This window comes from Lepisosteus oculatus, chromosome 4 (assembly GCF_040954835.1).
Source record: "Lepisosteus oculatus isolate fLepOcu1 chromosome 4, fLepOcu1.hap2, whole genome shotgun sequence".
NCBI classification, from domain to species: Eukaryota; Metazoa; Chordata; class Actinopteri; order Semionotiformes; family Lepisosteidae; genus Lepisosteus; species Lepisosteus oculatus.
The window spans coordinates 27,697,796-27,718,746 of NC_090699.1; the positions used below are offsets into that span (position 1 = coordinate 27,697,796).

Below are 20,951 nucleotides of genomic sequence, written 5' to 3' on the forward strand. Positions count from 1 at the left end.
TCGCATAGATCTGCATTAGATGTTATTCATTGCATGCTATTAACACCTGAAAAAAAATGTTGGTTGCTATCTAATAAAACACTTCAAACTTAGCAAAATAATTAAAAACAAATTACTATTAAGAATCCTGCCACATGTAACAATGAATCAAACTATAACACAAGCAGATGGGGTATCGAACAACATTAAATGTGCTCATAAGAGTAAAGAAAAAAAATGTCCAGCTCATTTAAAGCAGTTAAATGTCCAGACCAAATGAGCTGTAGTTTCACTTGGACTCATCTCGAATAATGATGAGACTTGTTATCGAAAGCAGATTGACTTGGGAACAGCCTGGTGTTTGGACAATGACCTTCTACTCAACGCTTCTAAAACCAGGGAAATACATTGTTGACTTCCGACGCATCCAGAACACAAAACGTCTAATCGTTATTAATGATGTTCCTAGAGAGACCACAAACTCCTTTAAATTTCTGGGTACATATATAAACAGTGATCTTAAATTGAGTACCAACACTGACCACATAGTCAAGAAAGCACAGTAGAGGATGTTTTTTCTAAGGCAACTCAAAAAAACACAGAGTGAACCGCTAACTCCTCCTTCAGTTCAACACAGCCATAATCCAAAGTGTTCTGACAACCTCTATTAAAGTCTGGTATGGGAGCTTGGATAACTACCCAAAAGGCAAACTGGAAAGGATTGTGTCCAAAGCTGCAAAAAGTGTTGGCTGTGAACTCCCTTCTATCTCATCTCTCTATTCAAGCCACAACTCCAATCGTGCCAAGAAAATCATCTCTGACCCCTCTCACCCAACTCATAATCTCTTTCAGTTTCTCCCTTCTGGAATACGTTCCAAATCCTTCCTCTCAAGGACTGCCCACTTCAACCTCAGCTTCTGCCCCACTCACTGCCATACGAACTATGAATACACGTTATAATTGCTTACACTTTTCTGGACACTCCACTCAAAGTGCTTTACAGGTAATGTGGACTCCCCTCCACCACCACCTATGTGCAGCATCCAAATTGATGATGCAATGGCAGCCATATTGCACCAGAATGCTCCACACATCAGCTATCAGTGGGGAGGAGAGCAGAGTAATGAAGCCAATTATTAGATGGGGATTATTAGGAGGCCATGATTGGTAAGGGCCAATGGGAAACTTGAAACACCCTGGGATTTTTAACGACCACAGAGTCAGGACCTCAGTTTTACCTCTCATCCAAAGGACAGCGCCTGTTAACAGTATAGTGTCCCCATCACTATACTGGGGCAGTAGGACCTACGTGGACCACAGGGTGAGCACCCCCTACTGGCCCCACTAACATCTCTTCCAGCAGCAACCTTAGTTTTTCCCAGGAGGTCTCCCATCCAGCACCCCCTACTGGCCCCACTAACATCTCTTCCAGCAGCAACCTTAGTTTTTCCCAGGAGGTCTCCCATCCAGGTACTGAGCAGGCTCACACCTGCTTAGCTTCAGTGGGTTGCCAGTTGTGAGTTGCAGGGTGATATGGCTGGCTATAAATTATATATGTATGTGACAATGTTTGTCCGTCTTCTGTCCTATTTAAATTTGTACTGTATATATTGTAAAGTATGCATGTCTCATCTGTGTTCTTGCTGTACCAATAGAAAATTCCACCAACTATTGTTGTGTGGCAATAAAGAATAATCTAAATGTTTTACTGGTTGGCCAATTTGTACAACTTTACTGTTTTTTCCCCTTTTTCCAATTGACCTGGCTTACAGAAGTGCAAGGAGCACACAGAAGTGCAAACATCCTGTCACGTCACAAAGTTTAATATTTACCGACATATATGTTAATACTTGTTGAGCTGTTAAGACTGAAAAGGGAGAAGCTGGCACCGATCAGGCTGTTTTTTTTTCCTCAGGCGCGCTATGGACACCCTATAGATTTGGGTCTTTTTGGAGAGGTGTCGCTGCTCTGATGATTTTAGTAAATCTGTTAAGTGAGCTGTTTTCTTCTGGTTTAACTTCGCCTGGTCTCTTTCTGTGATAATATGCAAAGATGTACCTTATTATGCTAAAATGAACTTAAAAATGTCTTTACTGATAGAGAAATTAATCGGTGTGAGATATTTAACGGTGAGATAACTACAATACCCAGGTTTAATCACTGACTGAGATTTTAATAATTTACTAATCGCTGGGTAGTTTCATTATTTTGCTTCGGTTGTCGGCGATGCTGAGTAATGACAGGTTACAAAGTGGAAGGTAAATAACGTTTAGGTTTCTGTGTGAGTCAAAGCACGGTTATCGGCACCAAAACAGCAGGAAACCATGTTGAACGCCGCTGTCAAGGAAAGAGATTCTTGCCTTTTAAAGTAACATTTTATAATCAGGTTTAAAATCCTTCCTTCTTTTATTTGGATTTTCCAAAGTAGTATTAGCTTTCGGTTTGTTTGAACCATGCATGCTGGGAGTCACGGACTGGAGTAGGGACGGTGTCTGGTTACTTTAACCAAAGATGGCCAGGCAGTGTGTGATCGGCAGTAAAGATGGACTGGTCACGGCGCACTCGTCCTGGGTTTTCTCTTCGTCTTCTCATGAAGACATCTTGTCTCTCCAAACCGGGAACAACCCTGGGGATTACCCCGAAGACGGCGAGTAAGTAATTTCTAATTTCTAAGCATTTGGCCGTCATTCAATATCATCGGCTTTTTTTACACTGTAAAGTGTAACCGAGAGAAATAAACGTTTACATCTTGTAATTATTCTTTTAGTTCCGATGTTATCTTTTGCTTTTGTGTAAGAATTAGATTATCGCCCCCAACGTTTATGAGAGAGAAGTATTCACACTGTGCGACTCTGGACAATTTGCTGCTTTTCATCAGTGTACCTGAGCGCAGTGTTGGTTTGTACTCGTCTTTCTGTGCAGGACCGTTCCTGTGTTCCTACAGCAGGACCCCGAGGACGAAATGCTCCCCTGCGAGCTGCGACTGCAGTGCGCCCCCGGCTCTTGCTCTGACATGGCCTGGCTGCAGGTCGTGAGTGAAGCGCGGACCATGGAAGTGTATTGTGGGTCCGAGTACTGCGGTACCTGCCGAGGCGAGCGAGTTAGCAGCCTGCAAATCAACGGGTGCGCCTTTGCTTTTCTGTCTCGATAACCGCTCTTACTAATGTGATCGCTGATAACGGTTGAAATGCAGCGTGATCGGAAGAAACATTCGGGGATCTTTTTCTTGTCTTTTCAGTGTTAGCGACAGCATTTCCTTGTATCGGAAACAACTAAAATTAGACAGTCCTTCTAGATCTTGTGAAGTGAAGGTAAGTTCCTACGTTGTGTCTCTAATGTTGTTGGAAGTTATCTGTAAACAGGAGGAGCAGGAAACAAAAAAAAATGATTTAGCAGCATGGCCATTGAGGATATATTACTTCTTTATTGTTTCTGTATTGTGAATCTGTATCCATCAGTGTTTTAGGACGTAGATTAGCGTCACCTGTGGTTGTGTTTACTGAGATTGCAATGACCTAAACTGTCTATTAGTGTTTAGTAAAGTTCGTACCGACTAAAACATGTCATCAATCTCAACACAAAACCGCTTTTTGTGTTTTGTTTTCTACATCAACATCCCCCCAAATACACTTCATTGCTGTTTTTTTTTGTTGGCTCTTTTATGGGATGATAAAACTGAAGTGTTTTTAACTGGTGTGTTTCTCTTTGCTCAGCTGCTGTCTCTTGGTGGCAAAAAGAAAGTGGGAATCAGTAGGATCGTAGTGGGAGTGAAGCCTGCTGGGAAACTGGGGAGCCCCCCTTGTGTGGGGAGCAGCATTGACCTGCAGCGTGTGCGGGCCATGATGGAGTCCATGGGTACCACCCTCTCTCCCGGAGCGCAGAACCTCATGGACATGGTGCAGTTTCAGCAGGAGGTAGAGGATATAAACACAAGGCTGTTTGCAAGTGTGAGGAGTTCAGCAGAATGTTTTATGATGGCTTGCATTACATGAAGACTAATACTACACCTTTCATTTTTCCAGAATAAACCTGATGCCCTGGGGGGATTTCTGCCTCTTCTGTTGGGCAGTGGACCACTGGCAGCTCTGGTGAAAGGAGGCTCAGAGTCCCGATCAACAGCACACACAGACTTGCACACCTCCAGGGACATCCAGTGCACAGATCCACTGCCTGCCCAAGAGAGCAAGTCAGAAAGTGCTGATGCTCCCAGCATTGTGAATAGTACCTGCATAGATAAGACTTCAGCCACTGGAGAACAGCAGCTTCCAACAGTGAATACTAATTCTTCTGAACAGATATATACAGATGTGATATCATCCTTTCTGAACGGTCAGGCCAGGAGGAAGCAGTGTAGCTTTAGCCCTGAATTGCTACCTGTCCTACAGAGCGTGTGTGGTCAGGTAACACAGCTGCGCATTGAGGACAGCATACCTGTGAACAAGCCAGCCTCAGAGCTCCAGTGAGTATGAAGTTAATATGGGTACATTGTTACAGGATCTATTTAAAGATGTGTTTAGCCTATAATCATTTCCATGATTTCTTCAAGATGTCAAACATTTCCATTGTAATGTATTAGAGCAGTGCTTCTCAAACTTTTTGGACCGAGTACCACCCCTGATCAAACCAAAGCATCCAAGTACCACCTACAAGTCATCTTCTCATAGGAACCCCAGAGAATCTCAATGACCAACATGAGCGTGCGCACACACGCACACATACGTATAATAAAAATAGCACTTAGATAATTTGGATCGTACCGCCTTGTAGCCCTTTTCCGACGCTTGCTAACACTAGGAGCGCGGTCTGTGTCGGGTTCAGCAGCGGAGCTAGTGTCGGTGGCCGATGTATAATCCTCCTCGTTCTCAACAGTGTGAGTGATCTATCTGAGCTGGCGTCGGTACTCTTGGCCTCTGTTCCTTTCAGCCATGACATTATGCTTGATTTTTGCAAGGTGCTCATTTGCAACCCATTGTTCTGTTGGCAAATGTGGCACTGTTGGAGAAATTTGTCCCTGTTTCCCCTTAAAAGACAGTCAGGAGTCTGTCTCAGAAGTAAAAAAGTTTTATTTCATGCACATAGATGCTCATAGATGTATTTTTCTCAAGGTAATTTAACAGTCCTTAAATATTTTTCTGTTATCTATCACGCTTTCCTGTGCTTACAAGGTTGGCAGTGTTACAAAATCACGCATGTCCTGTTACCTCCATATTTGTTAAAGATCACTTCTTTTAATACAGTTGGTGACTAAGGTGCGTAGCACGCATTCCTATACAATGGTATATACATAGTAGCTCTTGTGTCCACTCAAGTATTAGTGTGCGCTCTGTATTGACGTAGCTAAGTACGTTGGCAGTGTATTTGACACATAAAGTAATTTTATTTAAATAGAAAATATGAAAACCCTTCTCAAGCTTTCTGAAACCAATTGAGTAAATTACAGATGAAAAATGTACATGATTTTTAATTATTCAAGTTTTAATTCCCAATTTCTTAGTGCACACAACAAATTTCCAGGGTCATCTGGCGTACTAGTGTACTTCAATTTGAGAACCACTGTATTAGAGGGATGCAGTGATAGTATTCCTTTCATAACCTTCATGCATAGTAATTGAACTGAGCTTAATGTTGCAGCATTTTTGTTGGTAGTGGGGGGGGGGGGACTGAAAAACATAAATAATGCTTTCCTTGTTTTAGCTGACTGCTTCCTGAATCCGTGACAGTCAAGATTAATGTTGTCTGTGTTTCCTTTGCATGTTTCTCAGGCAGGATCACTCCTGCTGTTGCGCTGTGGAACAGGCTTTACAGAAACGGCTGGAGGAGATGGAGAGGAGGCTGATGGAGCACATTGACCAACGCCTCAGTGCCCTGCAGGACAGTCTGGAGAGCAGGGTGTTGTCAGCACTGCCCCACAGTGTCCAGACGGGCAAATCCCACTGCAGCTGCAGAACAGTGCTGCTCAATGGAGATATATGAGTAGGGTGTACCTCTGGCAGGAATGCTATTACTTTGTGAAAAGCTTCATTCCTAAATCCTTTTTAGGTGACTGAAAAATGTACTGGTAGCAGATGTGTCCTAGTCCTTTGAGGGCACTGAAGAGAACAGGTGTCTAAAAGTGTTTCTTTTGTCCTCATTTGTTTTTTATTGGTGCTTCTGCTCTTAAGGTATTTTTCAGAAGGGAAGACACAATGGGGAAAAAAGTGACATACCAAAAATCACAGCAAAGAACTGCAGTATAGATGCCTGTGATGATCTTTTAATAAATCCTGCACATGTCCATGTTAACAGAAAAGGGCTTTTAACTTTTATGTGCTATGTTTTTAGTTTTATTTTTTTTAACCCAAAGATCTTGTTGTTTTGGAATTATGTCTGAAAAGGGAGATGTCACAGTCAAACATCATGAAGAATATATTAGTTCAATCTTGCTAGGCAGTATTGTACATGCAAGTCCTGTCACAGAATTCCATGGGTTGGTCTGATTCTTCACCCACCAGAGAGAGCAAATTAAAGGGCTTCTCTGAACCACCAAGAACTTAAACTGTTTTGGACTGAAGCTCTCCTGTTTAACTAAAAATAAGTGGGGAATCTCATAAACCTGGCTTTTTCTGCCCAGTTTTAAATCAGATGTTTTTCATATGACCTGAAATCCATGTACTGCAAAGATTCCAGTTATTTTACAGTTTATTACAGCTTTATAAGGTCTCATCTGCACCACGGAGTCTTGTATGAAACCACAGAGGCGAAAAAAGAAATGTTTTGCCAGTGTTTTTTTTATTGGGTTAATAGAATTACAGGGTGGAAAATATTTTCTGTGCTAAACAGTTAGAAATTAATGAATCTCCTAAAAAGCATTAAGGTGAAAGACTGGATCGTGACTGCTCAAGGGAAAGAGAGAAGGTTAGCTCCGATATAGTAAGTAAGGCTGCATCAAGCTGGGCCTTGACTTGTTACACTATGGCTTGGACCAGGGTTTCCTTGTCTGGCTTTGTAGGATCTGAAAAACAGGAAAAGATTGAGTTTAACACTGAGTGGGAATACTTAAGTAAAAAGCTATTCTCCACTGAAAAAGATACAGGGTAGTCAAAATGACAGGAGAGTGATGAACTTGGTACAATGTATTCCTGGACATTGTGGTTTACAGTTCTAACAAGTCTGTAGTCTAAAACCATTTTCTGCTACAGTGCATGAAAAACACTTTTGGAATGAGAAAATGCAATTTCTAAATGTTGCAAAACGAAAAGAAACCATTTTGAACTTCCTCGTGAAATTTTAGATTGGCAGCTCAGTCGATATGTAACTTTTTTAGCAGAAAAATTGAGTTCTTTGCACTGTGGTATGCATGGAGACCCAGACAATGGGAACTTGTCCTGATCTTACCCCTTAGCTGGATGGGCCCCAGCACCACGGTGGTCTTCTCATGGGAGGAGCTCAGGTCCCTCCTCTTGCGGGGTTGGCACCCTTGTTTACAGCGTGAATAGTTGTCATAGGCGTTGCACACTGCAATCCTGCACTGCAGGTACACTGAGGGATGGGAGCGTATGAACTTGAAGGCACTGAATCTGAACTGCGCCACTGTCGAGGTACCGCTGACGTAACTGTAAAAGGAGCTGTCCTTCCTGCAGCTGCAAGACAGACAAGACTGTGCGTGAGCAAATGCACAACATGTATGCAGGTACTTGTGCCCTGGGTTCACAACACAGGCTCTTCTAAAGTGAGTTCAGAAGCTTAATTCAAGATGTATTTGTGTAAATGTTATTGTAACATTTTTAATTTAGCAAAACAAAAACATGGACAGCATTTATTTAACAAGAAAGTAATGAAAATTAAAGACCTGTGGCACTGTAAAAGCCTGTTTTTAGAGTTTGTTTTGTTGTAAAATTTGTATGGCTAATTATCCCCCAAAATAGTTGCTGATGGACTAAAAACATTAAATTCAAGAGAAAACACTGCAAGAAGAGTTCTCCAAGCTTAAGTGTCCACTGGTGACACAAGGTCTTTATCACAAAACTTGAGATAATTCTTTGAGGCTAATGAATGCAGTATGGTGTCTGTAATATTTAGTAAATGCATTTTGAACTCCTGGCATGTACACACTTTGTTTTGAATTAATTGCAAATATATGCAAAAAAGTGAGGATTGTATTCTTCTGAAAACATTATACGAATTCTTCCAGCTCCACCTGGTTTGAATTGTCTTACCCATCACGAATCAGATCGTAGGTTCGTGTTAAAAAGTCAGTGGGAGAGGGGGAGGCCACACATGTGTCCAGGAAGATCACCAGGTTGCTGTCGCTGCTCTGGAGCTGCGCTTGCACGTAGAGGAACTGGTTAAGATCCACTACATAGGGAGACATAGTCACTGGGTAGTAGAAGTTGCTGGATGTGTAGAAGGCCATTTTGACGTTGTAGTTCCCTGAGCCGGTGATGTTGCCAGTCACGCGCTCCCTTGCCACGTACATGATCTGCACCATGGTGTCCTGCTGCATCCGGCAGCCCACGCGGAGCTGCATGTGGGACTGGCGTGTGATCTCTCCCGAGCTGGAGACGAAAGCCCTTACATCGTTGATGTACGTGATGCGCCCGCGGCTGTCCTGTGCCGTGGAGGAAGTGGAGGGAAACATTAAAAGATGTGTGAGTGACGGAAACCTGGCCTGCCTCCTTGTGAAGATCTAACCCACAGGTACTGTAGGTAGCACAGCCCTGACCCTCAGCTCATGCAGCTGGGTTAGTTAGGCACAGTAATTGAGGATTAGTTTCGAATGAAGTTCCACCACTGGACAGCATGAAAATCCCACAGTTGTGTCCTCTGTTTTGAACTGTGAGAATTAACTCTACATTCGTGTTCTATATTTTAATTTCCCTGCTCAATAAAGCAGTTGCTCTCCACCGGAGTTCTGAAGGAATGGCTCTGGCACTTCTCAGCTGCTTTCTGTTGACTTCAGTATTTTGTTAGTTACTTTTTTGAAGCAGGTGTTTGGATGAAAAACTGACTCAATTTAAAGAAAGGTTTACCTCTCGAACTGTCCCACAGCTGTTTAGTGGAACATTGAATGTTACGTGGGAAGAAGAGAACACAGGTCGACAGTATTGGTCATTGAGGTATAAATCATTGCCAGTAAGTCCCATGGAGTCCAGGTAGGAGTTCTGGATGATCACTCGCATGGCATCTGAAGAGCACTCCACTCGAGCTTAACAAAGACGAGAGATATTAGAGAACCTATTACAGAACCTGTTTTCTTGACAGTCCTGAAACTCAGTGATATTTGAACATTTGGGATCAGCTGCATACTCTAACAGACACTTCAGATACTTCAGTTCTATTGAACTTGTTCAGTTAGCATTCAACGTTGCTCTATCCCTTTAGTCCCAGAACCAGAGCCTGTGCAACTCAACCCACGGACAGCTAATGAGATGTGAATTGAGTGAACCAGGGATCAGAGCTTGGGGGACATTTTACAGTAGTCAAATAAACATAACTTCTGTGTCTCTGGGAGGAAACCAGAGTATCCAGCAATAGCCATGATATGAATGCAGGGAGAAAAACTTTACGGACAAGTGCCAAACAAAGGCTGGAATAAAGCCTGAGACCTTGAAGATGGGAGGTAGCAGTTTTAAGTACTACTGCACTGTACTGTTCCTCACAGTGCTCACTGAGGTCTTAATGAGGAATGAGGGGACAATGCAAAGCAATACTCAATCCCTTTAACTGGGGCATGTAGAGTATATAATGTTTCTAGAAGAAATTGGAATAGTGGTTTTACAGCAGGAGAATTATTTTGGAAAATGTATTTTCTAAATGCTTTGAATTTGGTGTTTCACCTCCATATACTGGCACAGTGCTGCTGTAAATAGCCCGAAAGCCTCTTCTGACAGCAGAGCCATCTGTTCTGAAGACCACAGTCATGTAGTGGGAGGTTGAGTGGTACGAGTCTGATGTCGTGTTCTGACAGATCTTCGCAATCAGAGGAGAAGAAGATGTGCGTCCATCGTATATAGAGACAGAGTCACAGCCACAGCTGCCACATGACTCAAGTCTAAAGAGAAAACAAATATTTAATGCTGTCTTCAGCTGAAATGGATGAGGTCCTTGTACATGAGATGCTATATTTTTGTCGATTTTGTATGCAACATCTAGACCTTCCTACCAGAAGACGCATTTGAGGAAAATACACAGTTGATTAATACTATTTTAACACGCATCTATCCCCAAAATATTAAATCTAGTTGCCTACATGTTTTAGATTGTCAACGTTTAGAAAATGCTGAAGAATCTCACACTTACTCAAAGTCAGTGAAAGTCAAAAAGACTTTCTGTCCGTTGGGAACTGTGATGTGCCATATGCAGTTAGCTCCATTGTTGTAATTATTGGGGTAATTGGGGCTTGAGAATGAACCAGAGGAGCCACCAAGGTTACCCCCACAGTAACCTAGAAATACAAGTTTTCCATTTATCATATTACTCTTTTTTAAAATAGTTAGGACAGGTTAAACACATATCAAAAGACAACAGCACATATCACACTTTAGCAGAAGGATGGAAAAGCAGATTTATGTGACCAATAATTGTTCTGGTAGTAAAGCTGCTTTTACTATCTCCGGTGATAGTGAGAGCTAGGGCTTGGTTGCCCCAAGATAATATGCTGGGAGTACAATCACCTGGGCGGTTGAAACAGTAGCCTAAAAAAGGGGAAAAGAAAATGAAATCAGTCCCTGATGAAAAAGACAAGGTGTTTAAAATGCTGGTCTTAGTATTAATACTTAGTTCTGTGATGGCACAATCTGTAATATTTATATAAGCAAATATGTCTATACATAAATAAAACATAGCATTTCAGTCTTTAGCATTCAAAGAAAAACATTTTTAAGGACAGTTTTTAAATAGTTGACACACTCAAAAAAGAATGAACATTAGATTTTCTCTCATATTGATTACTGTAATGGCCTACTTGTTGGGGCATCTGAATCCACATTGAACAAAATTATGAAGGGTATGTCCAGAATTTGGCAGCCAGGTCTAGTGCAAGTGATCACATTCCTCCTATCCTGGAGATCCTGCATTGGTTTCCTATCAGGTTTCATCTATCTATACCTCTCTCTCTTTCCTAGCGTCAATCCCGCATCAGCAGGGTCCGCTTGTCGGCACGCCCGTCTCCATTTGGTGGTTTGAACCAAATCTTTGAGCTTAAATGCGACCGAGAAATACTCCAACCTGCGCGTCGCTCCGCCTGCCATTGGAGTGGGAAGGGGGGGGGAGGAGAACAAAGTAATGTAGCCAATTCATAGAGGGGGATTATTAGGAGGCATGGATGCCGGGGCTACACTCCTACTCTTTTCGACAAACACCCTGGGATTTTTAATGACCACAGAGAGTCAGGACCTCGGTTTTATGTCTCATCTGAAGGACGGCGCCTGTTTACAGTATAGTGTCCCCGTCACTATACTGGGGCATTAGGACCCACATGGACCTCAGGGTGAGCACCCCCTGCTGGCCCCACTAACACCTCTTCCAGCAGCAACCTTAGTTTCCCCCAGGACGTCTCACATCCAGGTACTGACTAGGCTCACACCTGCTTAACTTCAGTGGGCTGCCAGTTGTGAGTTGCAGGGTGATATGGCTGCTGGCCTTTATTTCATCTATCTATACCTATGAGGTATCATCCTACTCCTCACCTCGCAACCTGTGCTCTTTTAATTCTGGTCTCCTGTCTGACCTCTACGCCCATCTACACTCTATGGGTGACAGGGCCTTCTCCTGCTAAGCCCCAGAGTTCTGGAATTCCACCCCTATACATATCAGAGACTAAACTACACTCTTTCAAATCAAGACTCAAAACCTTCTTTTTTAGAAGTGTTTACATTTCAATGCTCCTTTGTCTGACCCTTTGCTTTCCTGCCACATTCCGAACACCTACTCTCTCCCTTCACTGTTTATTTATTTTTGTTCTGTAAAGTGCTTTGAGAGCCACTGTAAAAAGCATTCTTCTTCTTCTTATTATTATATCTAAAATATAATATATTGTCTACCTCTATAATTTGTTATATAGTGATCATTGTTATAAGCAAACTGTGATATCTATTAGCAAGTGATGATCAAAGGTTTAATTATTGCTCTGCTACTTACTGCTGTCCACATTGAAGCAGTAATCACAGAAGTCATTGCAGCAGTTTCCATGGTAACTGCAGTTGGAGGAACAGGAGCAGTTTCCAGAATGGCCATAGCAATTTCCATTGCATGATCCCCAAACTGAAAGTGGTGGATTAAAAAAAATCAACAAAGTACCCCCAATAAAGTAGCAATATGAAATGTCTTCACTTTCCATAGATTAATAGTAACACTGCAGGACTGCTTTCTGTGATGTAAAAATAACCATATTCTTAACATCTTTCTTTAAAAACTGTTCTTTGGTGAACCCTGTTAATACACCTCCTGAGCTAAGCAAACAAATAAAGTATTATGCTGATATCACTTCCTCTTGTACAGCAAGGAGAGAATACCTGTACTTGGTGTCGAAGTTGGTGTGGTGATGGGGTAGCAGAAAACTGAAAGAGCACAAAACACACATTATTTAACATGTTCCAGTACATCTGGTTTGAACACATTTTGGTTCAATTCAGTTCACATCTGAGCTAAGCACCTCTGGAACCAAAAATGAACACTATTTCTTTGCCAAAATCAATTAATTAACATAAGGTCAATTTAATCTTATTTACTTTCATTTTAAGAATGATAATGAGCTACCTTGTGTGTATTATATTGCTACGTGCTGGGATATAAATTGAGAAAACTAAATCCAGAAAAGAACTAAAACTCAATATAAAACTAGTAGTAATTGCTGATCAGGAACTTTCTGCAAAACCTATCTTTGACAGATGACTGTTTCTTGATTGACAGAAGCAGAATTACTTACCGTGATTCACATATGGGCAGTAGTCACAGAAGTCATTACAGCAGTTGCCATGGTTCGAGCAAGAGGAGGAACAGGAGCAATTTCCACTATAGCCATAACAGTTGTTCCTGCATGAGCCACTGGAAGCTGGAAACAATTAGTAGCACTTTATCAAGAGGCTACAAGTATCACAGAGACAGACAACTGTTTGCCACAGTATTAAACATGATAAACTCATGTATCAAGACAAAAATATATTTTGTTTGTTATGTTGCTATATATTCCACTATTTACACCTACTCACAAAGAAAAGGACCAATATATTTTTAATTTTTAAATGTGGTGAAATCAAAATGTTCACTTAATTTAATAAACATGAATTGGGAGAAATTTAAATTAGATTTCTAGTGTTTAATTTACCTTAGAAAAGAATATGTCATAAATTATTTTAGCAAGTGCAGAATTCTTAACTCTGTGAAGTTCAGAAAATGCCAAGTACCTGTTGTAGTATCCCATTGAAGAGTAGGGATACTAGGAGTAGGAGTTCCATAGCAGTAACCTACAGGAGAAAAAGGATAATTATTGCATTTATGCAATTTAATTATACAGTACAATTTATAATTATTTGCAATTATACAGCACTGCCTTACAGTAAATAAGAACTGTTAGTAATAAAACCTTTAACTGAAAGTACAGTACATGTAAATAGACTTCGACAGGTGGACTACAGTGCCCTAGAATCCTCCCTCATTATGAAGTGACCCAGTGGACCTCCCTGGAGCCTTACCATAGTCCAAGCTGGAGCAGTACCCACAGAAGTCAGGGCAGCAGTTGCCATAGTAACTGCAGGAGGAAGAACAGGAGCAGCTTCCGAAGTCGTAACCACAATTGTACCTGCAGGATCCACTGTCTGTTGTCAAGGCAGCAGCTAATGAAAAGAGAGTTGCTTTGATTATTCCTTAACCTATGGTTGATGCTAGAATCTGTGTATTGTACAAGTCTTTAGCAAATATGTTTAAAACATGCTATTTATTCAATCTCTAATGTATAGATAAAAAAATATTAAGGGCTATTGTGTATAACTGTTTTTTTTAATCCTTTAAACAGATATGTAATTTGAGAATAAATTCTCAGTTACAACAATGACTTGGAAAGCGACCATATGTTCAGCAGTGCTTTGCACAAAAGTATGACAGCAATGTCCTACCTAAGATTTAAACCCACGAACCCCAGGAAAAAGTATAGAGCCCCCAACCACTACTCCATTCTGCTGTGCTAGTGGCAGTTAGGGATCTGTCTGAAAGAGATGTTGTTGAGTAGGGAATCTCTCTGTGGCTCAGCAACAGCACCTGAAATTGAAGCCTTTTGAGCTCTCAGAAACAACCTGTTGGGGGCATATGTGTATTGTGTATGCAAATTAACCACAAGACCAACGCTTAAAACTTCACAAGTTAGTGTCAAGTCAAGTACCTGTTGTGGTGACAAAATCAGGAGTCGTAGCGTAGCAGTAATCTGCAGGAAAGAAGAAAAACTGTCACCACCAGCAGAACACTTAAACAGCTAATCTGCATGAGCAGCCAATTCATGAGAAACTGAATTCAACCCCTGTTTTGACTTCGGAAATTGTTTTCTAATATACATATAAGGTACTCCTTATTTGGAAGTGAATGTAGATATTGCAATGCGTTTTTCCATTCTAAAATGTGATCCAAAGCAGATGTAGAGTCTCTGTTTTCCTCTGAAGCCTTAAGCCTTACCATAGTAGTCATGGCAGCAGTCACCGTAGTATCTGCAGGAGGAATAGCAGGAGCAGCTGCCAAGATGGTACCCACAATAGTGTCTGCAGGATCCACTACTGCTTGCTGTGACATCTGCACAAAAACAGCAAAGAGAAAATGCTCTTGTACCTGCAATAATGACCAACGCTTAAAACTTCACAAGTTAGTGTCAAGTCAAGTACCTGTTGTGGTGACAAAATCAGGAGTCGTAGCGTAGCAGTAATCTGCAGGAAAGAAGAAAAACTGTCACCACCAGCAGAACACTTAAACAGCTAATCTGCATGAGCAGCCAATTCATGAGAAACTGAATTCAACCCCTGTTTTGACTTCGGAAATTGTTTTCTAATATACATATAAGGTACTCCTTATTTGGAAGTGAATGTAGATATTGCAATGCGTTTTTCCATTCTAAAATGTGATCCAAAGCAGATGTAGAGTCTCTGTTTTCCTCTGAAGCCTTAAGCCTTACCATAGTAGTCATGGCAGCAGTCACCGTAGTATCTGCAGGAGGAATAGCAGGAGCAGCTGCCAAGATGGTACCCACAATAGTGTCTGCAGGATCCACTACTGCTTGTTGTGACATCTGCACAAAAACAGCAAAGAGAAAATGCTCTTGTACCTGCAATAATCATGTCACAGTCTCTGTCATACTCTGAAGAGCTCTCCACAGTATATCTATCATCTGTCGCGGTATTAGTGTTAAGCTGCAGATACAACTTCTCAAAAAGAAAGCTCTGAATGTCAGGACAGCTGTCAGCACTAGCTGGAAGTTCTTGTCGAGGAGTTCTGGGGCTTTGTTCTCGGCCACACAAGTTGCTGACTTCAGGTCTCATTGAGAGGGGTATCCCATATTGCTTGGGGTTGTGGTATAATGCAGGTGCAGCCCTGCTCCCACAGTACCCGTAGCCCACAACTATCATCACTCTTCACTTTATCCTGGATTGACTTCAATGCTCATTGGGAAGCACATAAAATCTCCTCACCTTGTGCTGCTTCTGGTGTACATGGTAACAGATCAGTACTACTGAAGTTACCAACCCCTGCAACAATGCAAATGAAAATACAGCTTCCAGAACTGAGGAATCCCTTAGTCTCAAGCACATGTGGACTACTTAAGATATCACAGTACCTGGATACCAAGCTGTAGTTTGAGTCTCTGCAGTAGAATAACCTGGAGAACGATAAGAAAGGTGTCTAAAATAAAAGTACAGCTACAACTACAATGCTCCACAAATACTGGTTAATAAAGTTTGCAAAATCATCACAACATAAAATAATGAAGAGTTGTGGAATAGGCTGTAATGCTGTAAGGTGAATTTAGAGTTGCAAGCAATATGAAAAGTCAGAAGAGGAAAAGGTTTTGTATGAAAACCTGGAATTTATAATTGCATTTAAACAAGATAATATTGTGTTTAAATTAGATGACGGCTCTGGCTTGTGTGCTATCCTGGAATCGTTTCTGGTTTTGTTGTGCATTCCCATATGTCTTTACATTCATGTCTGTGCAAACTAACACAGAAGTACTGTTTCAATGGTCACATGTCCTGCCATTTGCTGTAATTCTAAATCTAAACGTATTTGATGTAAGCATAGGCTAAATGCTTTCAGGGGTTTTGTGCTTAAATATTCAACGACTGACCAAAAGTAACAGTACCAGTAAACCAACAGTAGGTATAAGTCTTTTTTTAAGTTACAGTAAATGTATTTGGTTCAATGTTGAAAGATTAGACAACAACCTTTCTACATGTTTCTGCAGTTTCACATGAAGAATAATATACGTTTGTAAAACCGTATCATTGCTGTTTTTGTGAAAATGATATTCAGTTACAGGATGTTTACTTCAAAAGACACAAAAAGTATTTGTGTTCCTTAATTCATTTGCACAAAGAGGAGTGTAACAATATTTTTCTGTTATTAAGGACAATGTTGCTTTGCATTAGATAATATTATTGCATATATATTACAAGTTTTAATATATTAAGCAATATTATCTACAAAGTGATAATTGTGTTTAAGCACAATGTTGTCTTGTTTAAATGCCATATTACCTTGTTTAAATGCATGTTTTCTCATTTAAATGCAATTATTTTTTTAATCCTTGGTGTTAATAGGCTTCAGTAGTTTTGACGATACTGTGTCTGACAGTAAAAGAAAGGTGAAGGAGGTATTTTGCATAAAATCACAGTACCTGGGAATGAATCAACATCTGAAAAACAAATGAGAAGATAGCATTAACATTTTACATTATTACTAAATATGTTGAGATGGAGCTGCATTGTAACATTAATTTAAATTGATATTAATTGTGATATTTTACATTTCAGTGATAAAGCAATTGTTTTTTAACAACTTGCTACAAAAAATAATGAAAAACTGAAGTGGTGAACTCACAGATAATTGATTCAAAGTTTAAACACATTTTATTTTAATGTGCCTTTGTAGAACCCAGTTCCTCCAACATGTGTCTTTCACGTAAATAAATATTTATTTGACATAATTAATATACCAGGCTTACTCACTTTGCTAAAAATCATAATCATTGAGTATAGTCAATTTTCAACAATGCATTGTGTTTCTAACACATGAATCAGGCAATAACAATAGCAAACCCTCTCCTACACACCATTTCAGTAGTTCGGTCAAACCTTAATGTACCAAAAGTTTGTAGTGTTGAAGCTACAGTGAAAAGCTCACATGAGTTTTAATAGAGTTATACACCAGAATGCAGCAACAAATGAATTACACTGACCCTCCAAAGACCTCAGTGAAACAGTAGCATTCCCTAAACTTCTTAGGATATGCAGCTTCAGAATTCGTGCTTTTTCATTTTTTTTCTAAAGAAATTAATGATTGAACTCAATGTGCTCACATTTCTCTTCTCACTGATTAAGCAAAATGTATATCCTAATGCACATTTGGGGGATTTTGCTGATAATGGCTGATTAGACGGTTCATATTTATCAGAGGTGACACCACACCTTAGCAGAGCTTTAGCAGGATCAAATCAGGTCGAGCAATGTCATCCTCAAAGATTTGATTCAAGTCCTGACTACGTTTACAAGGTCCTGATGCAATTCAGTACTCCAGTACTACAAGGGGTAAATGTGCTATTGAGACTGTGACTTAATTCCCCAACCTCATTGTGGCACAATCAGACAGTAAGAGTGATATTTAATTTTAAATTGGAATTTATCATAAATAATTCATATGTTGCCAGCACAGAGGTGCAATGTTTTCCTTTGTGGCCTTGCAGCACTGGGGCCCTGGGTTCAATTGCGGACCTGGGGTGCAGTTAGAAAATAGATGGTTGGATAAAAATGAAGGGACATGACAACATTAAGTGTTATTACTGACTTCAGTATGAATTTACTTCATATCATGTGTAAAGTATCTTCTCCTGGAACATACTGTATATATTCCTATTTCATTAGACAGATGTGTACAACTACCTGGTGTGAACCAACAAAGCAGGATTAGACCCATGTGCTGTACACTGCAATCCTTACATGCCATGGTGATGACTTATTTGTGGCATTTCTTAATGCACAGACTGGACTCACCATGAAAGCTGTAGAATGCTTCAAATCCTTTGTAAGTAGAGGAAGAGTCACTTTCGAAAACCACTGTCATGTAATTGCGGGTGGAATTGTAGGTTCTTTTTTGTCCCCCACAGATTCTCCCTAGAAGTGGGTAGGATGATGAAGGGCCATCGTATACTGAAACTCTGTCATATCCACAGCCAGGGGTAGTTTCCAAACTAGGAGTCAAAATAAACAATAATAACATCTGAAAATTCAGTGCCCGAGCATAAGAGCCCTCAGCAGTATTAAATTAAAGAACTGAAGAATCATTGGGCAAGCACGCACTGTTATAACAAGCTAAATAATCTCATAAACATCAGCATTTTAAAGAGCACTGTAATATGCGTGCAAACCACTTGGTAAGGTGCTTACAGAAAGTAAGAGAACTCCAGGTAGATAGTCCGGTAACCACTAGCTCGTATGTTCCAGGTGCAATGTGCATTGTTTGGATAGCTCTGGGGATAGTTGGGGCTTGTGAACTGTCCTCTTGATTGGGTCAGAGTGCCACCACACTGCCAAGCTAAAATGCAAATCGAAAGGGAAAAGTAGATATGGTAAATTTGGTTCTCTAAAAGGCACATTTTTAAAGAAATACTCGGAGGTTTTTGAAATCTCGTTGGCATGAGCAAAGATGCTTATTAAATTGAAAACGTTTATGATTTACCAGTTTCAGTGGAAAGTTGGGGTAATGAAGGATATGTAGTCCAGGGAAAGGAAGTGTCTGAAAAATAAAATTGGATCAGAAGGAGAATGTTTCCATACCTTCAGTGAAAGGTTTGTAGCAGACTTGAATGTGACCTCATTTTATAAAAAGATTAATTAAAAACACAATAAATGCTATTTACAATATTCATCTATTGTGTGTTTAATGCCGCTCAGCATATTTCTAGATTTACAATGAGCCTGGCAATGATCCAGACAAAATACTGTTCCATTCTTAGGATAGGAATTAAAACCATCAGATTTTGTTCTTTGTTCTTTTTGAACTTTATCATAGCAATGTAGCAAATTAAAAAAAATAGGTAGCAGTAGCAATTGTCTTGTATAATATGCTAAGACTGGCTTTAAACAGGATTTTCCTTTAAGAGCAAAGAATTACTTCAAGCACTTTTACTTCTTTGTACTTTTACTGAAAGCAATAGCAAAAGCAATATGACAATATCTTCAAGCAAAAAGTATTTTTCTCACAGTTTTTTAATATAATTTACATAATCCTATTCAAGACCAATTGACGCGTGTAAATTAAACAGTATCATCAGGTGCTAAAGTAACTCTAAGAAAAGAAACAAATTTAAAATCCTTACAAGCTTGTGCAGGGGTGAAGGCAAGCACAGTGCAGATCAGGAGTAACACCATGGTCTCCATAGTCTTCCTCCGTGGTCGTGCTGCAGGAGTTGTCCTGTTCCCGTTTATATACTTCTCTGTCTGTCCAATAATAAAGGTTTTATGGCTGCAATAAAGCCAAAAATGCTTTGAAAAGTAATATGAATGTGTGGGAAAATAATACAGATGCACAGGTTGTAAAAAAACCCATTAGTTATCATAGTCTCATTGTTAAACAGTATATGGACAGTGTGCAGTAAAGCTTATTCAATGGCATTCCAAGACAAACATTTAATTTGTCTCCAAAATAAATATTGAAAGTCTTCTGTTTATTGGGTTATGTGTCTTTATGCAATTCTATTATAATAAAAATGTGAGTTTTATGACGGTTAGTTATGGTGAGCATAGCTGAACCTGCATACATTCCCACATAGCTTCCTCACACGCGGAGCAGCACCTGTTTTTTCTCACTGTTAATTAGCTCACACAGTAAATGACATCACGCTGCAGGCAATATCTGGATCATTAGGAAAGAGATCAAGGTAACAGAATTGCAGAATACACCCTGCATTACAAATATGTGGTGCAATACCCTAACATTGTCCTTGGACAATCATATATCATTTCGAAAATAAGAACTGTACTTGTATTAATGAGTAAATTTAATTAAAATGTAATTAAAACAGAGCTTTCCAGTCATACCTGCCCAGTGAAACAAAGAAGGAGTCACAGGACAGAATGTTCTCTAGATTATGCAAAGAGCATCAATGCAGAATAACATAGCCCTAATGTTACTGAAGAATGAATGAGCCTGTTCCTAACAACATTTGATACATATTTAAATTACATACTATACATCAATAAGAGATTAGATTCTAGACTGAAAGGTCAAAGCACTTACTATCTTCAGAGTGACTAACAATCCTCATTTACGATTCTTCTGTCTTACACATTTAATAATATTGTATTCTATTATTGAATTGTATCGTATTATATAAATATATATATAATAAAGACCCGTTCACCTTTCTGAACGGTAATATTGATGGACGATCACAGATTATTTTATGTATGTTTCATAATGATAAAGACTTTGAGTAAATATATTGTCACAGATCCAGACTACAAAACTTACATACAGTACATACCACTACCTAGAGGTACTTAAATTTTCTACTGTAAAGAGATCATTTTGGCTACTGAGCCTGCCCTATGAAAATGAATAGTCTTCAGAGCAAATGACAAAGCCCAATTTACTGTATGAAAAGGCTGAACAGAAGCAAAGAATATTGTATGTCTTTATATGAGAGCTTTCAGGATTTGGTTTTATTAGATCCTGTGTGGTCTGAATAGATGTAGGAGGCAAATGAATAAAAACTCACAGAAAAGTCCAGAGTTAAACTTAAT

The 20,951-nt window shown here is 39.9% G+C and overlaps 2 protein-coding genes across 2 annotated transcripts; one reads left to right on the forward strand and one right to left on the reverse strand.

Annotated features, from left to right (window-relative positions):
• The first annotated feature begins 1,891 nt into the window (after positions 1-1,891).
• c4h10orf88 (chromosome 4 C10orf88 homolog) lies at positions 1,892-8,056 on the forward strand. The gene is made up of 6 exons (XM_069189011.1): positions 1,892-2,630; positions 2,902-3,102; positions 3,218-3,290; positions 3,693-3,893; positions 4,002-4,438; positions 5,742-8,056. The coding sequence occupies exons 1-6, from the start codon at positions 2,491-2,493 to the stop codon at positions 5,950-5,952; spliced, it is 1,263 nt and encodes a 420-aa protein (XP_069045112.1). The 5' UTR covers positions 1,892-2,490; the 3' UTR covers positions 5,953-8,056.
• Positions 6,729-19,602, reverse strand: LOC102696836 (deleted in malignant brain tumors 1 protein-like). The gene is made up of 22 exons (XM_015347057.2): positions 19,526-19,602; positions 18,886-18,942; positions 18,594-18,741; positions 18,201-18,397; positions 16,829-16,846; positions 15,770-15,811; positions 15,110-15,223; positions 14,823-14,864; positions 14,620-14,733; positions 14,333-14,374; positions 13,650-13,790; positions 13,362-13,421; positions 12,884-13,009; positions 12,471-12,515; positions 12,097-12,219; positions 10,632-10,652; positions 10,258-10,402; positions 9,795-10,009; positions 8,988-9,163; positions 8,175-8,566; positions 7,354-7,598; positions 6,729-6,970 (listed from the first exon to the last, which is right to left on the reverse strand). Exons 1-22 carry the CDS (start codon positions 19,584-19,586, stop codon positions 6,924-6,926), a joined length of 2,571 nt encoding a protein of 856 aa, XP_015202543.2. The 5' UTR covers positions 19,587-19,602; the 3' UTR covers positions 6,729-6,923.
• Positions 19,603-20,951: the final 1,349 nt, after the last annotated feature.